The sequence below is a fragment of the Myxocyprinus asiaticus genome, chromosome 2 (assembly GCF_019703515.2).
Source record: "Myxocyprinus asiaticus isolate MX2 ecotype Aquarium Trade chromosome 2, UBuf_Myxa_2, whole genome shotgun sequence".
Classification (NCBI taxonomy): Eukaryota; Metazoa; Chordata; class Actinopteri; order Cypriniformes; family Catostomidae; genus Myxocyprinus; species Myxocyprinus asiaticus.
Window position 1 is genome coordinate 26,759,010 of NC_059345.1, and position 21,497 is coordinate 26,780,506.

General features: G+C 38.5%; 1 protein-coding gene across 1 annotated transcript in view; it reads left to right on the forward strand.

Annotated features, from left to right (window-relative positions):
- LOC127449618 (IgGFc-binding protein-like) overlaps nt 1-21,434 on the forward strand; it is a 69,222-nt gene extending 47,788 nt beyond the window's left edge. The window contains exons 87-111 of the mRNA XM_051713143.1: nt 544-685; nt 860-1,107; nt 1,209-1,386; nt 1,548-1,656; nt 1,848-1,942; nt 2,644-2,820; nt 2,988-3,190; nt 9,397-9,541; nt 9,839-10,080; nt 10,412-10,576; nt 10,818-10,945; nt 11,236-11,507; nt 12,148-12,356; nt 12,670-12,814; nt 13,141-13,388; nt 13,687-13,816; nt 14,001-14,202; nt 15,355-15,516; nt 15,792-15,922; nt 16,985-17,187; nt 17,415-17,550; nt 18,602-18,745; nt 19,096-19,186; nt 19,349-19,398; nt 19,517-21,434. Of these exons, the coding sequence (XP_051569103.1) occupies nt 544-685; nt 860-1,107; nt 1,209-1,386; nt 1,548-1,656; nt 1,848-1,942; nt 2,644-2,820; nt 2,988-3,190; nt 9,397-9,541; nt 9,839-10,080; nt 10,412-10,576; nt 10,818-10,945; nt 11,236-11,507; nt 12,148-12,356; nt 12,670-12,814; nt 13,141-13,388; nt 13,687-13,816; nt 14,001-14,202; nt 15,355-15,516; nt 15,792-15,922; nt 16,985-17,187; nt 17,415-17,550; nt 18,602-18,745; nt 19,096-19,186; nt 19,349-19,398; nt 19,517-19,590 (4,029 nt within the window). The 3' untranslated portion in view covers nt 19,591-21,434. The remainder of the gene's footprint in view (nt 1-543; nt 686-859; nt 1,108-1,208; nt 1,387-1,547; nt 1,657-1,847; nt 1,943-2,643; nt 2,821-2,987; nt 3,191-9,396; nt 9,542-9,838; nt 10,081-10,411; nt 10,577-10,817; nt 10,946-11,235; nt 11,508-12,147; nt 12,357-12,669; nt 12,815-13,140; nt 13,389-13,686; nt 13,817-14,000; nt 14,203-15,354; nt 15,517-15,791; nt 15,923-16,984; nt 17,188-17,414; nt 17,551-18,601; nt 18,746-19,095; nt 19,187-19,348; nt 19,399-19,516) is intronic.
- Nucleotides 21,435-21,497: the final 63 nt, after the last annotated feature.

Genomic DNA, 21,497 nt, shown 5'->3' on the forward strand with positions numbered 1-21,497 from the left:
TTAGATCCGTGAAATCATGCAGACAAGATCGTCTATTTAAAATTCATAATTTAATAAGCAATCTACACAATAAGGGTCTGACGGTTTTCTTTGCTTGGGTTCCTGCTCCTGTAGGAGTAGAAGGAAATTAGGTTTTTGACAAACTAGCCAAGCAATCACTCAAATTGCAAACAGTAAACATGCAAATTCCGCTGAGTAAAGCTGAGGTCAAAACAATCATAAAGATGTGCACACTGTGGTCACTCTGAATCTGTTCAGAATGTGCTGCTGGAATGTAGGGAATATGAGGAGGAAAGGAAGGAACTAATATCAGTATTAAAGAAAGCTAAGCTAAATGTCATTATAAGAAACCTCCTTGGAGAGGCATCATGGGGAATATACAGTCACCTAATTGAGTATCTGAAGGAAACAGGGCTAATAGAAAGAACTTTTTTTTTTCTCTTTCTTTTCCTGCCAATCAGTTTTAAGGTTTGAAAAACAGGTGTGACAGCGTGCTTGGTGGATACATTTCTTACTCATTCCTATCGATGTGATTATATTTAGGTGAATGAGAGCTGGTATCTTGAGGGCTGTATGCACAAGTGTACATGTGAGGGTGGAGGAATTATCCAGTGTTTAGAGACCAGCTGTTTGCCTACTGAGAGCTGCCAACTTCAGGATGGAGACTATGGCTGCAAACCACTCGGTAAAAATGCTAGTACTAGCTTATACTGTACAAACTGAGTAAAGGTGTTTACATAACTTATCACATGATACATCCTCATGTGAATTCTGCACAAACATGTTCACAGTATTGACAGCATGATCCGGGACTAAACTTTCTGAATTTTATCTCTCCATATTTATCTATCTCATTTAGATACAGGCATTTGTTCGGTCTCTGGTGACCCTCACTACACCTCCTTTGATAAGAAAGTACATCACTACATGGGCTCCTGCTCCTACACTCTTACAAAGCCCTGTAATGAGACCTCTGGCTTGCCATACTTTACTGTCGAGACACAGAACGAGCATAGAGACAATAATAAGAAAGTGTCTTATGTAAGATCTGTCATTATCAATGTCCATGGCATGAAGGTGAATCTGGGCAAAGGCCGAAAAGTTCAGGTAAGAGACATTTCAGGGGTTTGTGAGACCCAAATGACAGATTAAAGGATATGAGAACAAGCCTGCATTCATATGCTTAACTTATTTTTTACATTCTGCAGGTAAATGGAGTTCAGGTCACTGTGCCTGTCACACTTCCAAATGATGTTAAGATCTTCCTAAGTGGCAAATTTGTGGTGCTCGAGACAGACTTCGGATTGCTCGTCAGATTTGATGGAAATCATCATGCCGATGTCACCCTACCTTCCTCCTACAGTGGCCTGTTATGTGGACTATGTGGTAAGAACTTTTCCAAATCTAATTAACTCGCAAATTTATGGTATTTCATAACTAAGAATTATTTTTGTACATTTATACATATTCTACTACTTCTGCTAACCTATTCTAAATAGTCAGACAGTCTGTCATGATTAATCTTACTAATTACAAATATATGCTAGGAAATTTTAATGGTAATTATAATGATGACAACATCAAGTCCGACGGGAACCCAACAGACAGCACCAATGAGCTTGGAGAAAGTTGGCAGGTGCCCGATGACAGGCCAGAGTAAGTGTTAAAAATTAATCATGAACTTCACAAAAGTGATATAAACATGTTTCTATTGTGTGATGAATGAATTAAGAAAACAGGTGAGGAAAGAGAAATAAAGCAGAAAGGAAATGTGTGACTTGATTAACCTTCATCTAAAGACACATTTCTATCATTGAAGATTTAATCATTCATGTTTACTCTTCCAGTTGTATTCATGGAGGAGGAGACATTGAATGTGATGACAAGATCCAAAGTGAAGCTCAAAAACTTACTAGCTGTGGAATGATTACCGACCTCAATGGTGAGACATATACACTGATACATACATTTTAAAAATGCTTTGATGCTGAGGTCACAGAAAACATGTATAAAACCGTTTCAGCTCGTGTTTTTACCACAATTTGGAATTAATATTTTTAGTTTTGTATTTCTGTTTTTTTTTTTTACATTTAATGTCAAATCAGCATCCAGTGTTCAGTTATAGGATATAATCATTTGCCAATCGTCTATATAAGTATATTAATTGTCCATTATTAGCTATTGTATAACACCAGTAAAAGCTATTGTATTTGTTCCCTTCACTCAGGTTATTTGTTGTACATATAAATATATGCTCATGCTCACGGAGTCAACATTTAGCCAAATTTGTGTTTTTAATTGTTATTGCTTGTAATCTTGTTGATTTATATATTGTTTATAAATTGGGTAGATTCTGCTCAAGTTTGATTGCTTATTTAAGGTCTGTTGACATTAGCATTAGATTTTTTTATTGACATTCCATCATATGTTTATCCTAGAATGCTTGAGTTTGTTTAATTTATCTTGTTTAATGTATTTATCATTCTGCCCTGGAGACATTGTGGGAAATACTTCTGCCTACCCTAAAGATGATCTTAGTACATCTGTTCATGGCTTTCCATTTCTTAGTTAAGGGCTGTTCTTATGACATGTGACACCTGTTTTGCCCCAGCATTAATATCTATTCATCATTTTTGTTCCCAGGAATCTTCAAGCCATGTCATGCAGTTGTGCTTCCTGGTCCTTACTTTGAGAATTGTGTGTTTGATCAGTGTGGCACTGGTGGCAGTGTAGTGGCACTGTGCCAAGCTATTGAAAGCTATGCCGACCTGTGCGCTCAAGCTGGGGTGCCAATTAACTGGAGGAATAACACCTTCTGTCGTAAGTGTTTGAGAATGCACATGTCTGTGCCTGTGGGTGTGTGTCTGTTTGTGGTAGTACACAGGCATTCTGTAAAGCAGAACAAAATAATTTTTCTTTTGTTTTCATCAGCCATCATTCCAAAGGTTCATTGAACACCCCTCCTTTCTTTCTGTTTTTTCCCCCAGCTATGAAATGTCTGGTTGGTAGTCACTATGAGACGTGTGGTACTGCGTGTCCAGACAGTTGTCAAGACCCTGGATCTGAAGGCACCTGTAATAAGCCCTGTGTTGAGGGATGTGTGTGTGACACTGGTTTGGTGCTCAGTGGAGACAAGTGTGTACCCTTCAGTGAGTGTGGTTGCACTGACAAGGACAACTTCTACAGGCCTGTGAGTTGTTTTGTTTTCCCACAATCATAAATAAAGAGTCTAATATGTTCGCATACACTGTAAAAGTGGTGGTAACCAGCAATTATCACCTAGATTGAGCTTCTAGTCCACTCAGAGGCTGATATATTCTATGAAACAATGGGGGTGGTGAATGAACTGAAAATTAGACTGAATGTCTATGGACAAGCACATTTGTGAGGGTGGAAAATTGTTAGAGCGCTACCTACAATTCAGTAAAACTTTTTGCTGGGAGACAGAGCAAACAGAACCAGAATTACTTGCTTGCAAATGTTTTGTTCAAAAGTTTGCATACCTTTGGAGAATTGGTAATATCTGTACCATTTTTAAAGAAAACATGAGTGAGCAGGCAAAACACATTTCTTTAATTTCTTATGGAATCCATATTCAACTGTAGGTTATAACAGAATGGCACAATCATAAAACAAAACAAACAAAGAAAAAAATGAAATGACCCCTGTTCAAAAGTCTGCATACCCTTAGTTCTTAATACTGTGTATTGCCCCCTTTAGCATCAATGACAGCATGCAGTCTTTTGTAATAGTTGTCTATGAGGCCCCAAGTTCTTGCAGGTGGTATAGCTGCCCATTCATCTTGGCAAAATGCCTCCAGGTCATGCAAAGTCTTTGGTCATCTTGCATGAACCACACGTTTGAGATCTCCCCAGAGTGGCTCGATGATATTAAGGTCAGGAGACTGTGATGGCCACTCCAGAACCTTCAACTTTTTCTGCTGTAACCACTGGAGGGTCAACTTGGCCTTGTGCATAGGGTCATTGTCATTCTGGAAAGTCCAAGAGCATCCCATGCGCAGCTTTCGTGCAGAAGAATGCAAATTGTCTGCCAGTATTTTCTGATAACATGCTGCATTCATCTTGCCATCAATTTTCACAAGATTCCCCGTGCCTTTAGAGCTCACACACCCCCAAAACATCAGTGAGCCACCACCATGCTTCACAGTGGGGATGGTATTCTTTTCACTATAGGCCTTGTTGACCCCTCTCCAAACATAGCGCTTATGGTTGTGACCATAAAGCTCTATTTTGGTCTCGTCACTCCAAATTACAATGTGCCAGAAGCTGTGAGGCGTGTCAAGGTGTTGTCGGGCTTATTGTAACCGCGCTTTTTTGTGGCATTGGTGCAGTAAAGGCTTCTTTCTGGCAGCTCGACCATACAGCTCATTTTTGTTCAAGTATCGTCATATTGTGCTCCTTTAAACAACCACACCATCTTTTTCCAGAGCAGCCTGTATTTCTTCTGAGGTTACCTGTGGGTTTTTCTTTGTATCCCGAACAATTCTTCTGGCAGTTGTGGCTGAAATCTTTCTTGGTCTACATGACCTTGGCTTGGTATCAAGAGATCCCTGAATTTTCCACTTCTTAATAAGTGATTGAACAGTACTGACTGGCATTTTCAAGGCTTTGGATATATTTTTAATATCCTTTTCCATATTTATAAAGTTCCATTACCTTGTTACGCATGTCTTTTGACAGTTCTTTTCTGCTCCTCATGGCTCAGTATCTAGCCTGCTCAGTGCATCCACGTGAGAGCTAACAAACTCATGGACTATTTATACACAGGAACTAATTGCAATTTAAAAAGTCACAGGTGTGGGAAATTAACCTTTTAATTGCTATTTAAACCTGTGTGTGCATCTTGTGTGTCTGTAACAAGGCCAAAAAAAATTTTTTTTTTTTTTTGGTGAGACTTTCTGACCCCAAGACCCAACTAATTTCTGGAATTCTCCAGCTGTGATCCTTGGAGATTCTTTGGCCACATGAACCATCCTCCTCACTGTGCATGGATACAATATAGACACACATCCTTTTCCAGGCCAATTCTTTAGATCTCCAGTTCCAAGTTCCATTTGTTAATTGATGACACTTAAAAAAAAAGATCTTGTATTTATGACGGGAGAGTCAAATGAGTGCATTCTAAAGAATGATGTTTTGTTTTCAACTTCATTTTAGTGATAATGTAAATAATTCACAATGAGATTAAACAATAGGAAGAATAGAACTGACCTGACTGAAATACAGATATAATACTATTTTGTTGCGGAAGGTGGAGTTTTGGCTATTCAGGGCAAGACAGTCATACTTTGAGTCAGGGGACAAGGTAGGAAAACATCTGGCTAGATATATAAAACAGAGTTTTTTTCTACCATTCCCTCAGTGAAATCTGCTAGTGGTGAAATATTTACCTCAACCATTGATATTAATAATGTTTTTAAAGAATTCTGTCTTGATCTCTATAGTTCCACGTCTTCGTCTACTGATGAGGATATTAGAAACTTTGTGGAACCATTAGAAATTCCTAAATTGATGGCTGAGCAAATAAATTATCTTGATTCTGAGATAACCTTGGAGGAGCTTGGCGAGGTAATTAAGGCCTTGTCTACAGGCAAAGCTCCGGGGCCATATGGCTTTGCCGCTGAGTTTTTTTAGATCTTATGCAACAGAACTGGCTCCACTTTTGCTAGAAGTTTATACTGAATCATTAACGAATGGAAAGCTTCTGGTGGCCTGGTAAGCTCAGTGGTAAAATACACTATCTACCACCGCTGAAGTTCACTAGCTCGCTAGTTTGAATCCCAGGGTGTGCTGAGTGACTCCAGCCAGGTCTCCTAAGCAACCAAATTGGCTCGGTTGCTAGGGAGGGTAGAGTCACATTTACATTTACATTTATGCATTTGGCAGACGCTTTTATCCAAAGCAACTTACAGTGCACTTATTACAGGGACAATCCCCCCAGAGTAATCTGGAGTTAAGTGTCTTGCTCAAGGATCGAACCAGCAACCGTCTGATTACCAGTTATGTGCTTTAGCCCACCACTCATATGGGGTACCACTCACATGGGGTAAACTCCTCGTGGTCACTATAATGTGGTTCGTTCTCGGTGGCTTCACATGGCGTGAAGCTTCCACACGCGCTATGTCTCCATGGCAACGCGCTCAACAAGCCACGTGATAAGATGCAAGGGCTGACGATCTCAGACATGGAGGCAACTGGGATTCGTCCTCCGCCACCCAAACTGAGGCGAATCACTACGCGACCATGAGGACTTAAAAGCACATTGGGAATTGGGCATTCCAAATTAAAAAAAAAAAAAAAAAAGAATGGAAAGCTTCTGCCAACCATGACACAAGCCCAGATCAGTTTGATTCTTAAAAAGGACAAAGATCCAAGCAAGTGTAAGAGTTACCGTCCAATTTCCCTGATCCAGCTAGATGTTAAAATATTGTCAAAAATTTTGGCTAACCGATTACGTAAAGTTATGACATCTCTTATACATATAGATCAGGTGGGGTTTATTCGGGGCCGTAGCCCTTCTGATAACATTAGGCGTTTCATCAATATCATGTGGTCAGTGGCGAATGATCAGTCTCTGGTCACTGCCATCTCACTTGATGCCGAAATGATGTTTAATATGGCAGAATGGGATTATCTTTTTAAGATTTTGGAAATGTACGGGTTCGGGAATACTTTTATTGGTTGGATTATGTTACTTTATAGACACCCGGTAGCGGTGGTACAAACGAATAGATTAATTTCAGATTATTTTACTCTGGATAGGGGCACTTGGCAGGGTTGCCCTTTTTCCCCATTATAGTTCTGTCTTGCCCTGGAATCATTAGCAGCCGCGATAAGAAAGGAGGATGATTTTCCAGGGGTGGTGGCGGGAGGTGTGGCGCATAAGCTTTTGCTTTACGCAGAAGATATTTTATTATTCATCTCCGACCCTACTAGATCTATGCCTTGCTTCCACAGAATTATTAATTCCTTTTCTATGTTCTCGGGATACAAAGTCAAGTGGTCTAAGTCCGAAGCTTTGGCTCTAACAGTGTACTGCCCAGTAACAGCTTTTCAGCCGGGCGCCTTCCAGTGGCCCAAACAGGGCATTAAGTATTTGGGTATTTTATTCCCAGCAAATTTGTGTGATTTAGTTAGAGTTAATTTTGATCCTTTAATAAAAAGGTTTTTGAGCGATGTGGGCAAGTGGGCTTCATTACATTTATCTATGATTGGGAAGGTTAATGTTATTAAAATGAATTGTATACCAAAATTCAACTACCTGCAACAATCTCTCCCTATAGATGTCCCCCTCTCTTATTTCAAGCAATTCGATAGCATAGCGAAGTCCTTCATTTGGAATGCCAAATGTCCCAGATTGCATTTCAGTAAATTGTATAGGCCGATTAACAAAGGTGGGCTAGGCCTACCCAAGATTTTGTTTTATTATTATGCATTCGCTTCCACCTGAGAGAGCCACTCCCTGGTTTTGTACTGAACAGGAAGTTCTTGCCCCTATTTCGCCATTGCAGAGGCTTTCTATCAAACTAATCGGTGAAGTTAAGTTACACCTCGTTATCTCGCATTTGCACTCGGTATGGACAAAAAGTGTCCAGGGTGTTTAATTCGGACATTTATTTAAATGTTGCCTCGAGCATATGGCTGAACCCAAAATTATGTATCAATACACTATATGGCCAAAAGTTTGTGGACACACCCTTCTAATTAACGAATTTGGTTACTCCATTAAATCCAGTAAAGAAAAATCTTAATGTTTCTTTATGTAATGGCTTGGGCTTTGTGTGCTTCCAAATTTGTGGCAACTGTTTGGGGATAGCCCTTTTCTGTTCCAGCATGACAATGCCCCTGTGAACATAGTGAGGTCCATAAAGAAATGGTTTACTGTGTCTGGTGTGGAAGAAATTGACTGGCCTGCACAAAGCCCAGACCTGGACCCCACTGATCACTTTTGGGGTGAACTGGAACAACAACTGTAAGTCAGGCCCCATCGACTAACATCAGTTCCTGACTTCACTGATAGCCTTGTGTCTGAATGAGAGCAAATCCCTGCAGCCATGTTACTACATACAGTATAGTGGAAAGCCTTCCCAAAAGAATGGAAGCTGTTATTACAGCAAAGGGGGAAATTGATGCCTAAGGTTTTGAAATCAAATGTTCATTAAGCACATATGGTGTCCACAAACTTTTGGCCATATAGTGTAAGTCCCCTTTCTGCTGGTCAGAGTGGATTGTGAGGGAGGTTAGTACACTCTGTGACCTATATGAGAGTGGAGTGTTGAGATCCTTTGAAAATTTAGTTCAACATTTTGGGATTCCCAGATCTCAGTTATTTAGGTATTTACAGCTGCGCCACCTGCTCTGTACTATTTTTGGGAGTAGCATACACCCCCCTAAAGCGGCAGATTCTCTGGGAGTGGTGATTACTGCTTTTGGAAAAGGTCATAAGCAGAGGTGGGTAGAGTAGCCAAAAACTGTACTCAACAGAAGTAAAAGTACTAACATAAATAATTACTTGAGTAAGAAAGTATCCAATTAAAAGAGTACTCAAGTAGTGAGTAACTTGTTACATTCACAAATGACATAATAGACGTTTACTCCCCTATATTCCATTACATAATACACATTTAACATGTATTACATAATTATTATTATTAATGGAAATTCTGTCATCATTCACTATCATGTTGTTCCAAACCCCTATGACTTTCTTCCATACAACACAATAAGGAGATATTAGACAGAATGTTTGCCTGAGTCACTATTTACTTTCAGTGAATGTGTTTTTTTTCTCCCTATTTTGAAAGTGAATGGTGACTGAGACTGTCAATCCCTAACATTCTGTCTAACATATTTTGTGTTCCACATAATACAAAGTATCACGCTGGTTTGGAACAACATGAGGGTAGGAAAATTATGACAGAATATTAAATTATGGCTGAGCTATCACTTTAAAGAGATAGTTTACCCAAAAATGAAAATTCTCTCATCATTTACTCGCCCTCATGCCATCGCAAATGTGTATGACTTCCTTTCTTCTGCAGGACACACATTAAGATTTTTAAAATAACATTTTAGCTCTGTAGGGCAAAAGTTTTGATGCTCCAAAAAGCACATAAAGGTAGCATAAAAGTAATCCATAAGACTCCAGTGGTTAAATCCATGTCTTCAGAAGTGATGTGATAGGTGTGGGTGAGAAACAGATCAATATTTGTCATTTTTTGAATCAATAAAAAAAAAACGGTTAAATCACAAAAAAATAAAAACAATAAGAAGAAAACTACGTAGTTTAATTTCATTTCATTTATATTTGTAGTTCAAGCTCTACCTCTTTTTGATATTTAAAGTGTGTAATGTAACATATCCGTGTGTTTTTCAGGTTGGAGATAGCTGGTTTACCAAAGATGACTGCACGGAGCGTTGCGTGTGTTCACCTTTCAATATTGTAACATGTGAGGCTTGGGAGTGTGGTCCTGCTCAGGAATGTAAAGTCAATGAAGGTCAACTGGGCTGTGTGAACAGGGGTACATGCTCTACCAATGAATTATCTTATTTCTATACAGTAAATCTTATTGTCACTGTTTTTAAATGTTTTTATTATCATTGGTCAATGTGGTTTCAGTTTGGTGATCAGTTATGTGAAATTGATCTTGATTGAAATGGATATTGTTTTTTAGCTATAATCAAACTGACATTAGGGTGACATTATCATAATCAACAATATACAGGATATACAAATACATGTGTATTTGTCAAATATAATAATAATAAGAGTTAATATGAACATTATAATCTAACCTTGCCACCTTCCTTCTGTTCAGGAGTGGGCATTTGCCACATTGCTGGTGATCCTCACTACTACACCTTTGATGGCATTATGCACACTTACATGGGTACCTGCACTTACACACTGGTGGCAATATGCAACAGCTCGATGGTGAAACCCTTCACCATTGTGGCTAAGAACGAAGAACGTGGTCAGCCTGAAGCTTCATATGTTCGTTCAGTGACCGTCTATCTGCCCACTGCCAACATCACACTCAGCAAGAATGGCAGAGTAACGGTGAGTCCAATGAAAGAGGAAGGGATGGACTGAGGAATACATAGAGTAGGATATGTACCTATGTACTATGCATTAATTGCATGTTATGCAGATTATTTCTCTAAGCCATTGTGTATGAGGATATAATCGAGAACTGTTGTATAATAGATAAGAAATAGTTAAAATTATAAAAAATGCATAATCAGTGGGATCATTATGTGTACAGCATAGATACTGTGACACTAAAGAATAGAGCTAGTAAACTGAACAAATAAAAAAAAAGTATTACGTTTCTATGACATACTAGCAACATTTCTGGCCTGTAATCTCATCTCTTTGATCCACCAACTAGCTGAATGAACGCAGGATAAAAACCCCCTATGAAATCACTGAAGCCAAAGCACGGGTATTTACCAGTGGAGCAAACAGCGTATTGGACACCGACTTTGGCCTGATCGTGAAGTTTGATGGAGTGCACCATATTGAGATCACAGTACCAGGAGACTATTTCAACAAGGTATCAAACTGCACAGCAAAATACAAAACTAGATCATCACCCTACTTGATGCATGTCTTACAAACCTTTTGATAATGTTTCATTAATAAGCCAGAATGTTTCCTTTTTTTAATAGCCCAATTGCATTAATGGAAATGAAAGAATTTCACCAAATGTTCAAGATCAACATTTACTTGTGTCCGAAACAGGCTTTATACACTCACAGTTATGCTTTCCTCATTCTTTCACTTTCCCACTTTAGGTGTGTGGTATGTGCGGTAACTACAATAGTGATTCCTCTGATGATAACTTGATGCCCAATGGAAAACCAGCCAAAGATGTCATTGAGCTTGGTGATAGCTGGAAGGCAGAGGGAGACAGTGATCCTGGGTGAGAACCATAACAACCAGATTCATAATACAGAAATAAATATACCTAGATAGATAGATTATATGAATATGAGCAAAATAATCACGCTTTCAGCGTACTTTTTTTTAAAAATTATTATTATTATTTTTACACCAAAAATTGAAAATCATTTAAATGTTGCCTGAGACTTTCCTTTTTACTTTATTGCATAAAACTCAATGTGTTTTATGGGTCAATCTGACTTGGAACAGGTCACATTTGTCTTAATTTTTTCTGTTGTATTCATCTGTTCCTCTTTCCCCCAACCACAGTTGCCAACCTGATTTACGACCTGATGTCAATCCCAACTGTGATGAGGATGAGGAAGAAGCCTTCAGGTCACAGTGTGCAGAGCCTATCCTGTCTGATCGCTTCAAGCCCTGTCACTCACTCATTCCTCCAGAGGCCTTCCTGGGCAACTGCATATATGACATGTGTGAATATGACGGCATGCAGTCAACTCTGTGTGATAACATTGAGGCTTACGCCCAGGCCTGTCAGAGTGCTGGAGTCACGATCAGCTGGAGAAACAACACCTACTGTCGTAAGTAAAAGAGACCAAGGGATGGACAGAGATGTGATGAGAGTGTGGGTAAAAGGAAAAGAGTAATCTGGTTAGAATAGTAAAGATATAAAGGGAGCAGAAATGCAATGCTGATACAACTAAGCATTTATGAAATCTTGCAACTAGTGGGTTCTAGTTTGTCCAATCAATGTTTACAATATTTTGGTGTAAATTCATCAGTTATTTAGTAATATGGCTAATGCAATGTTTGTTCCATGTGTTAGGCTGGCAAATCACACTTCTGCTGTTGTTTAGCTTTTGCAAAATTGGCAGTTTTCCTATTCAGCCTATGCCATGTTAACAATTTTGCATGTTGTTTGGCCTATGCAGTTCATGTTAACTTTTAGTACATTTGTACAATAAAAAAATGTTGTACATTGTTGGGTCGCCACTTGAGATCAAATCTGGATCCTGAAGCAAAACCAGTTTAGAACTACAGATGTACATATCTGTGCATCACCACACTACTCCAAGATAACATAAAGGCTTATCATAATTGAATCATAATCATAATTAAAATGTTAATGAATGCTTATGCATAATCTTTCATAGAAATGGCCTCTTAAACTTTGCAATTCACGTACAATGCATCATAGCTCCTTTCTTTGTATATCTCCAGCTCTCCCATGCCCTCCCAACAGTCACTACTCTGACTGCACAGTGCCATGTCCTCCCACTTGTGCTGACCTCTTCCCCATATTCTGCCCATTGCCACCCAACAGCTGTATAGAAGGCTGCCAGTGCGATGCAGGTTTCGTGTTAAGTGACGGCAAGTGTGTTCCCCTCTCAAGCTGCGGATGTGTTGACAGCAATGGAGAGTATCATGATGTGAGTAAACTTTGGAGATTACAACAAAACAACAGATTATTAGTTGCAGTTTTCCGCAACTTAAAGAAACGTTTGCGAGAACAACATGATAGTTGACAGAAATACCTAGACCACTCAAATCTATCTACTGGAAATTTCTTTGAAAGCTAAAAAACTACACTTCAAACACAGCTCAATACTGAAATTATTCCCTGTGTAAATTAATAATGCTCAAAGGCATTAAATGATACTTGAAAGAAAGTGCCAGAAAGATGTCAGTGGTATCATTTTATACATAATTAAATGTTACAATAATGGCAGTCATGTATTTCAGGTGGGAGATTCATGGATAACGGACCGCTGTGACCAAAAGTGCAGCTGCAGCCTTGGAGGAGTGCTGTCCTGTAAGCCTTTCGAATGTGATGACAGCTCAATCTGTGCTCTTGACAAGGATGGAGACCGTTACTGCAAACCGGAGAGTGAGTTAGGAACATTTTGCAATGCGAAATATTCCAAATAAGACAAAATTACCTGAATCAGGCCATCACAGTGAGCAAAAGTTGAGAATTACTTTATATGAAAGACAGAGAAAGAATTGAAAGATCTACCTATATGTTTTGTCTTTTAGCCTTGTCAAACTATGTAAACTAAGTCTATTTATTAGTTTACATTCAATTCATTCTCTAATTTATTATTTGAATATTGATCTGAAACAGTAAGTACAGCTACATTATGCAACAAGGAATACTTCATGACCAAAGGTCAAATTTGAGTAATGACTGCTTCTTACTTTTACTTCTCATAGAATTTGATGACTGCAATATTGCTGGGGATCCTCACTATCGCACCTTTGACAAATACAATCACCACTACCAAGGACTCTATACCTATGTGTTAACCCAAGGCAACAATCTGCCCAGCTCCCTCACTCCTTTCATTGTCCGTGGCAAAAATCAACGTCAAGGAGTTCTCAGCCGCGTGTCTCTCTTGCATGATGTCTACGTGGATGTGTATGGCATCAGTGTTCACATTTTACAGAAGAAGAAAGTGCTGGTGAGAGAGTCATGGGACATGACTTTAAAATCACCGCTGTTATATGGATTCATGTATTTTTTGGGCAATACACAATATAGTGGAATGTCTACATCAGATAACTTAACTGCAAATTGAACATCCTTTGCAGCACAGAAATGATTAGGGCTTTGACAGTTTATGATGGAGACTCCACATGTTTTCAAAGAGAAATTATGTGTGGTTCAATTGGGACCTATATGGACTGTGCTTTGAAATACAGTCCCTATATATTGTAGTCTGTAGGCTGAGTCTTTTTTGCATTGTTTTCTTCCATTAGGTCAATGGCGAGAGAATTTCTCCACCCTACAGTCCTGTAAAAGGAGTTACTATAAAAATGAAGTCTCGCTTTGTTATGCTCTCAACGGACTTTGGCCTTTCAGTGCGCTTTGATGGCAACACCCAAGCAGGTGAAAAAAGATCAATCTCACAAATTAGATTTTAGCACCAGAGAAATTAAAACAGAGGGCATCTTGCACTTGGCCAAACTGTATGGTGCAGCTGTCAATTAATTTCATGCCAAGCTTGCATGTGTTGCATATTTTTAAGGACAAGTATATAATCAAAAATTCTCTCTCTCCCCGTCTCCTGAAGTGGTGACCCTGCCCAGTGTATACAAATCTCGTGTGCTTGGTCTGTGTGGTAATTATGATGGAAGCTCCAATAATGAGTACACAAAACCAGATGGCACGATTACCCGCAACCTCAAAGAGTTTGGAGACAGCTGGAGAGTTAATGACAAAGATGGGGCGGGTGTTCGCGGCGCATCCCTACCAAAAATGGTGCACCTGCACAAGTACGGCAGACTCCCGTTATCTGTTATGAAAGTTCAGTCATGAGAACTCTCTGAAAGATTTGGTATGTTAATGTGGGTATGGCATATTGAAAGCATATTGGTCTTGGCAAACTAGATCTGCTACGATGCTGCTGCAGAAAAGTACAGAGACTTGCTACTGCTAGAAAATACACAGAAATACTGCACAATTAGACAAAACACAAGATGCTGCATCTAACATGTATGAACATGCTGCTGCACAAACAGACATTACAAAGAGTCCCCCAACAAAGCAGAAAAGCTGCACAAGACTCATAACATAAAAACAAAAAACAGTCCCCCAGCAAAGCAGATCTATAGGCAAGACTTGTGTACTGCTGCTGCCCCAAAGAGCCATGTGCACCAAGTGTTTGCTAGCTACGTGTGCCTATGGCCACTGGCCAAATGGCGTAATGCTAATGAACTAAATTCTGTGTACATCGGGCTGCTTGGCCGAAGGGCTTAAACGGCAAGTGACCTAACTCATAATGTGTACCTGAACCAGGAAAACCCAGAGTTTATTTAACTAGTGACTTAGACTAGCTATGTGTGGAATTTAATCTAATGTCCTAAGATCACGCAGTGTGGCAGCCAGATTTGGCTATGGCTTACCTTGTTAAAGTTGCGCTTGTATGTGCCATGGCCAAAAGCAGATCGTAAGTTGCAAGCTGATAGAAGAAAATCCCCAGCAAACCACCTGAGCAAATAGCATTTTTAGAGGGAAAAAACTCTCACAGCATGCTGCAGAGAAACTGACTTGACTGCAAAACTGAGCCATTTAAATGTTATGCGAGGAGATAGATGCAAGTTGATTGGCTACCGGATTACGTCAAAGCACCAATCAGCTTACACCATGCAAGCCAGTTGGCTTAACATGTCACATGTGAGTGAGCCGATTGGCCTTACAGATATCAAGCTCAAGAACTATAGAGTTTCATGGCTGAACTTGGGTCATTCATACCCAAGTTATTTATAAATATACAGGAATGATAATTTTCACGTGGTTTAGCCATATACCTCCATTAACTTTACTACTTTATTACATTTCCTTCAGTTTTATAAAGTGTTTGCACACCACCATTAGTTAATAACATTAAATGGTTTACTACTAGACTAATACTCATCTATTAATAGACGTGAAGTAGAGGAAGATCCAGATTCGGGCTTTGAGACAACAGGCTGTACTGATGCTCAGCTGGCTGAGCTGAATGGGAATAAACAGTGTGGAGCTCTAAGTGACCCTGCAGGTCCTTTTGCCGCCTGCCATGCTAAGATTTCTCCAGACAAGTTCCAGGAGTGAGTAATGTGTGTGTGTGTGTGTGTGTGTGTGAGAGAGGGTGTGTATGTGCTTGTGCGAAAACAAGTATGTGTTAATCTCCTGAGAACACATCTGATGTAACTGTCTGATAATGATAGAAAGAGAATAACGTAAGTGGGGAGTGGGTGTGTATTTCACTAACTCTGAATGAGAACATGTGAATGTAAATAGTGACTGACTGAGATATTGTGCAATGTGTGTGTTGGTATGGATGCACAGTCCTTCGTGACCAATGTGTATATGTGCTTTGCAGGGACTGTGTGTTTGACCTGTGCGCAGAGCAGGGCAGTTTAGTTCTGCGCTGTGAAAATTATGCTGTCTATGCTCGGGCTTGCCAAGATGTGGGTGTCAAACTTGGGCAGTGGAGACAACAGATGGATTGTGGTATGACAGACAAATACACACATTATGCACACAAATAGCATAAACATCTCCCAGTTTCGAACTATAAAAAACACACACACATACACACACCCACACACACACACACACACACACACACATATATATATATATATATAATCGTGTCTTTGTTTTTATATCATGGTGAGGACTTTTCATTGACTTCTATAGAGCGCAACAAAAAATCCCATTCAATTTTTCCTTAGGCGAATTGATTTTGAACCATAACTTATAAACCTTTAAAGACAGACCTACCTTGTGCTCCGAGGTTGTCAATCAATAGTATATGTTTCAGTTGAACCCATTAGTCCTTTGTTATTTCAACCTTTTTGGTCAGAACTACACTACCCATGATCCTGAAGAGAAATGCTCCACTAACTAGAAATCAAAGCACGCCAAAAAAGCTCTGCAGTGACCAGCCCATTGGCTTGACGCACTCTGAATGATGCAATCAAGTCATCCTCCTACACTCTCAAGCTACTTATATATTTTCAAATATCTAAATATTTTGCAATAAAATTAAAAATATTTTGTTTCTATACTTAGAAGGAATTAATGCAAAAAATAAGTACGGAACCAAGACAGCTGAAAAAAGTGGGTGGGCACTGTTGCACTCTGTTGATCTTATATTAAGCTAATGATATTTTTGATCCCTTAATGCCAACCCTACACTAAAGCATTTAGCATTTTTTTTTTTGTTTTTTTGTTTTTTGTTATTGAGCCATTTAGTATGTTTGTTTGTTTATTAAGCAATTTCCCTTATCGGGATCATTGGCTGGTCCACAAAATGCAGGTAATTTCAGGTTTTGATGGGGAAAATTAGTCCCCACTTGTAGGCAAAACCTGACCGACACACACACTCTTATATTATACACACAGAGAGACAGAAATCTTCCACATTTTTGCCTGAAATTATATAGGCAATAAGAGTGCATATTTCTTATAAATTTTTTGGTTTTAATCCTGACTGTGTGTGTGTGTGTGTGTGTGTGTGTGTGTGTGTGTGTGTGTGTGTGTGTGTGTGTGTGTGTGTTTCCCCTTCAGTTCTGGAATGTGTGGCCAACAGCACCTATTCCACCTGTATGACACCATGCCCAGCATCCTGTGCAGACCTGGCAGCTCCCTCAGAGTGTGAGCAGACTGAATGTGTGGAGGGATGCCAGTGCGCCCCTGGCTTTGCTCTGAGCGACAATGACTGTGTGCCTTTCAACCAATGTGGATGCACTTACCTGGGTCGTTACTATACGGTATGCCTTTTAATGCATGTACGATACTACTAACAAAGGTTAAAAGCAAGGATTCAACCACATTTTCAGAATTTGGGTTGGGGGGAGGGCAAATATAATTAAGTTTAGACCATATGGGCTGTTGTTTGTTTCGACACTTGCTAGAAGTAATGTAAAATGATTTTCACACAAAGATGTAACAAGATATTGCACTTGCTGATCATCTTTCTATATATGCTTCCACACAGCTGAAGGAGACGTTTGTGACAGATGATTGCTCACAGAGTTGTGAATGTACCACCACTGGTGCTGTTTGCCAACCGAAGAGCTGTGGAGAAACAGAGATTTGCACGGTGTTTGATACCAAACGTGACTGCTATAAAAGTGAGTCCTTGATCACGATTACTCACACTGTTATTATATTAAAACCATGTTATTGAAAATGTTATTGTTAATAAGCTATTGTGACTGGAAAGTGGAAAGTATGCTGATTGGTCAATAGCCGTGCTTTATTCATGATAAAGCGGTTATGATCTCTTCACCAAGCAACTATTTGTTTTGCTGTGCAGCATGAAAATGTGAAAAGGTCTGCACCCTGAAAATACTTTATTAGATTCAAGCAGGAGATAAAAAAAATAGTACAAATGCTTCGGCTGTCTGCCTTCGTCAGTGTATTACTGTGCAGCACCCATAACTGATCACTATTTTTGTTGCAAAGCAACATTGATACCATTTACTGTCGGACAATTGCCGAATTCCAGATGGCATTTTTGCACCTTTGAAGGGCATTACAGGAAGGAGATGGTACTTAAAGGGTTGTTCCAAACAAAAGTGAGCAACTGAATACCTTTACAAAGGGCCCTTCCACAAAACTGTGAGCAAAGGGTACATTTACAGTATACAGTAATACCCTGCTCCCTTTAGAGTACTCTTCAGAGTGAGAAGGGCATAGGGATGCTCACTTTCGATTGGAATTCACCCAGTATCATCCAATGGAAGGATGGCATGGATGATTTTACCTATAACATGAAACATAAAAAGTAACATGTTAATAAACAGGTGTTCTTCAAATTTTATTATGTGGTAACACTTTTATAAAAGCAATAAGGCACTCGAGGCTGTGCCATACTGTGAATAAAGTCATAGCTGAAGAGGCTGCAGCTGGTACTGTGTTTTGCATTGTACCTAACAATGTCCTTTAGCTGTGACTACAGTGCATTTACATTATGGCTCATACATTTTTGCTTAATGCATAGCTAGACCTGCCTTAGCATTTTATCTCCATATTCTGGAAATAATAGTCCTGGATTGGATGTAATGTGGATGCATGAATCATCTTAGGAACAGGTGTTTCAGATGAGTAATGCACTGATATTTAATTTCAGCTCTAATCTCTTTTGCCCCCTTTCTCTCTCTCTCTCTCTCTCTCTCTCAGCGAGTCCATGTTTGAGCTCACCCTGTCTAAATGAAGGTACCTGTGTGGAGACATCAGATGGTTCTGGGTATACCTGCACTTGTGTCGAGGACTTTGAGGGCAAAAACTGTGAGATTTTGAAAATCCCCCCCAAAAAAGGTTTAGGTAAGTAATTGTGAAAAAAACTATATTAACAGTACATTGTGTAAAATACCCTGAATATGATCCAGGTACATTTAGTATAGCCATAGTATATCATTCTAATAATATTCACCTAAGACATGTTTAAACCATCCATCAAAAGCAGTGTCTTTAACTCTTTAACTAAAGTATTTGCCTAAATGTATTTCTATTGCATATTATATTTCATGCTCAAATTAATAATGTAATTACATTGCAATAAATAATCAATAAAGTTTACCACTCTTAATGTAACTACACTTGTATACTTATTAGGAAACAAAGTTGTATGCAAATGTTATGTAACATAGTTTTTACTGCTTGCTGCTTTATAGATGAAACAAGTATTATTTTGATTGGAGTATTTGTGCCCCTTGGCATCATCCTTATAATCACAACAATTGCGTGCATTTGCAAGAAACACAGGTAAAGCCCATTTTAAAAAATACTCTAATAATCTTGAAATGCTGATCTTGCAATAATGTTAAAAATGTATAAAGCTAAGCACACATTTGAAACATATTGCAACTTCGAAAAGGTTTTAAGGTAATTCATGATTAATCTTAATTATTAATTTCTATTAAACAGCCGCAACAGTACTGGTTATGATTCAAGTAAGCTTGAGCTGAAAAAAACAGGTATGTGATTATTGAATCATTTTTTATTTTTATTTTATTTTTCTATATTTTAATTTAGCACTAGCAGTCTTCAAATTATTCTAAACTATATTCATACTATTTCTAAATGTGTCCACAGATCAGCCCTATGAAAATCTGGAAGATGTTAGGAAGCAGGAGGCAGACAGTGTGCTAAATGCTACAAAATTCTGAAATGCTAATTTAAATATTTATTTTAAAAAACAAATCGTTTTTTTATCTGCTGAAATGAAAATGTTTTTATATTTATTGACTTCTGAATGTGTCTTTGTGGAATATGTGCTGTAACTGGCAAATCCTCAATTTCTGTTAATCATTTTTAGTGTTTTTAATCTTATTTGCAAAATTTGTTGTAATTTTTGGTGTGAACTGTGCTATGATTGGGGGAGCAAGTGCAATTATCAAGTGTGTGTGTGTGTGCGTGTCCTATGTGAAATAAATGAGATTTTTTTTTCTACTGAAAGCATTTTCTGTGCTTTTATAATTTAAAAAAAATAGGCAAACAAAACATTTTATGCCATGGCTTCATTTATTCAACTTGTTCATAAAGGGTGCAACAATTCAATAACCAACAACATTTCCAACAACTCTGCTGTTTGAAATGTTCACAAAAGTGTTCAATGTAATTCAAGGCATTTGAAAACAAAAAAGAGACAATGCAGCAATTCAAAGAAGAAAAAGCTTTACCAGCTTTCATAATGACTAAGGATTGCCAAAAGGATTTCCCTCCAGAAATTCTTGGCAATACACAATGCTGTCCAAACGCACAATACAAGCTCAATACTCAATATATATTGCCTCAGACTTATACCTGGGAACATCCCAAGTACTATCATAGTTTAACAAACTTATGAGCAACTTTTAACCTCGGTGTATTTATAGACTGGGAGTAAATCCAGCGGTTGCAGCTGACATTTCTCATCCCTGCCAAACAGATATTTCACAGCCAATTATGCAAAATATGCCAGTTTGAGGAAAGAAAACGAATGCAAATGTTCTCAATTAACAGTGTTGAACAGCAGCCCACAAAAAGTCTTCTGAACATTTCTTTTTCTAAAAAAACAATAAGTTAGAACATTTTAAATAAATTGCTTGCCTTACACAAAACTGAACATCATTGTTCAAATGCTGTTAAAATGAAATGCAGTCTTTTGATGCCTCTAAAGCAATGTAGTCTGAAAAAGAAACTGGCTAGGATGCACTTATGGATTGTGCAAGGCAAATGGTTTAAATTAGACAATTAAAATACATCTTTTGTTGACATTAAAATATAATACCTTCATATTGTTGTTCCACAACATGGTTTTGACATAACATTTTGTGATGTCAGATGGATCAGTCTATTATGTTTCCTCAGAATAACAGACGTCTTTCCTAACATTTCAGTCTTACATGTAAACATTCAAAATCCTGTATCTGCTGACAAGGACCTCAAATAGAAATTTCAAGATTATATAAAACCAAAGTGCAATATTCCACAAAGTTTTTTTCAGTCCAAATGAATTTTCTGTAGTTTTATAGCAGGAGCACAACTCATACTCCACAAATATGCACAGATATGTAACACTTTTGCAAAGAAATCAATAAAAACCCATTAAATGGCAAGATGGGGTGATGTGATATGTCAGTTGATTATTGATTACCAGTACAGCCAAAGGGGTTGTAGATATGCATCTCTCTCTGAAACATGCATGGTCAATGTAAATGCATAGAAATCAGTAGAAATAGAAATCACTGTGTGGGCAGCATCTGCTCTGACGCTAACCTGGAATCTGTTTAGACATCTAGTGGGAGATGGCTAAGGTCATTCTGGGGCAAAAGAAAGATGATCCTACATCTGATGATCATATATTCTGCAGAACACCAAATGTGATGCCACATGCCTCCCAGTCAAGTTATTATAGTAATGTGATGTGTACACAGAATATTTCTTAGTCATAAAAGAAGACTCATAAATAAAATGGTGTCCACCATTAAGAACTGGAAGCGACTTCATTTGCCCGCTCTAAGGCCTCAAATGTTTGTGTGAGAACATGTGGGAATGCTATACAAGTTGAACACAGCTTGAGGAATTTATAACA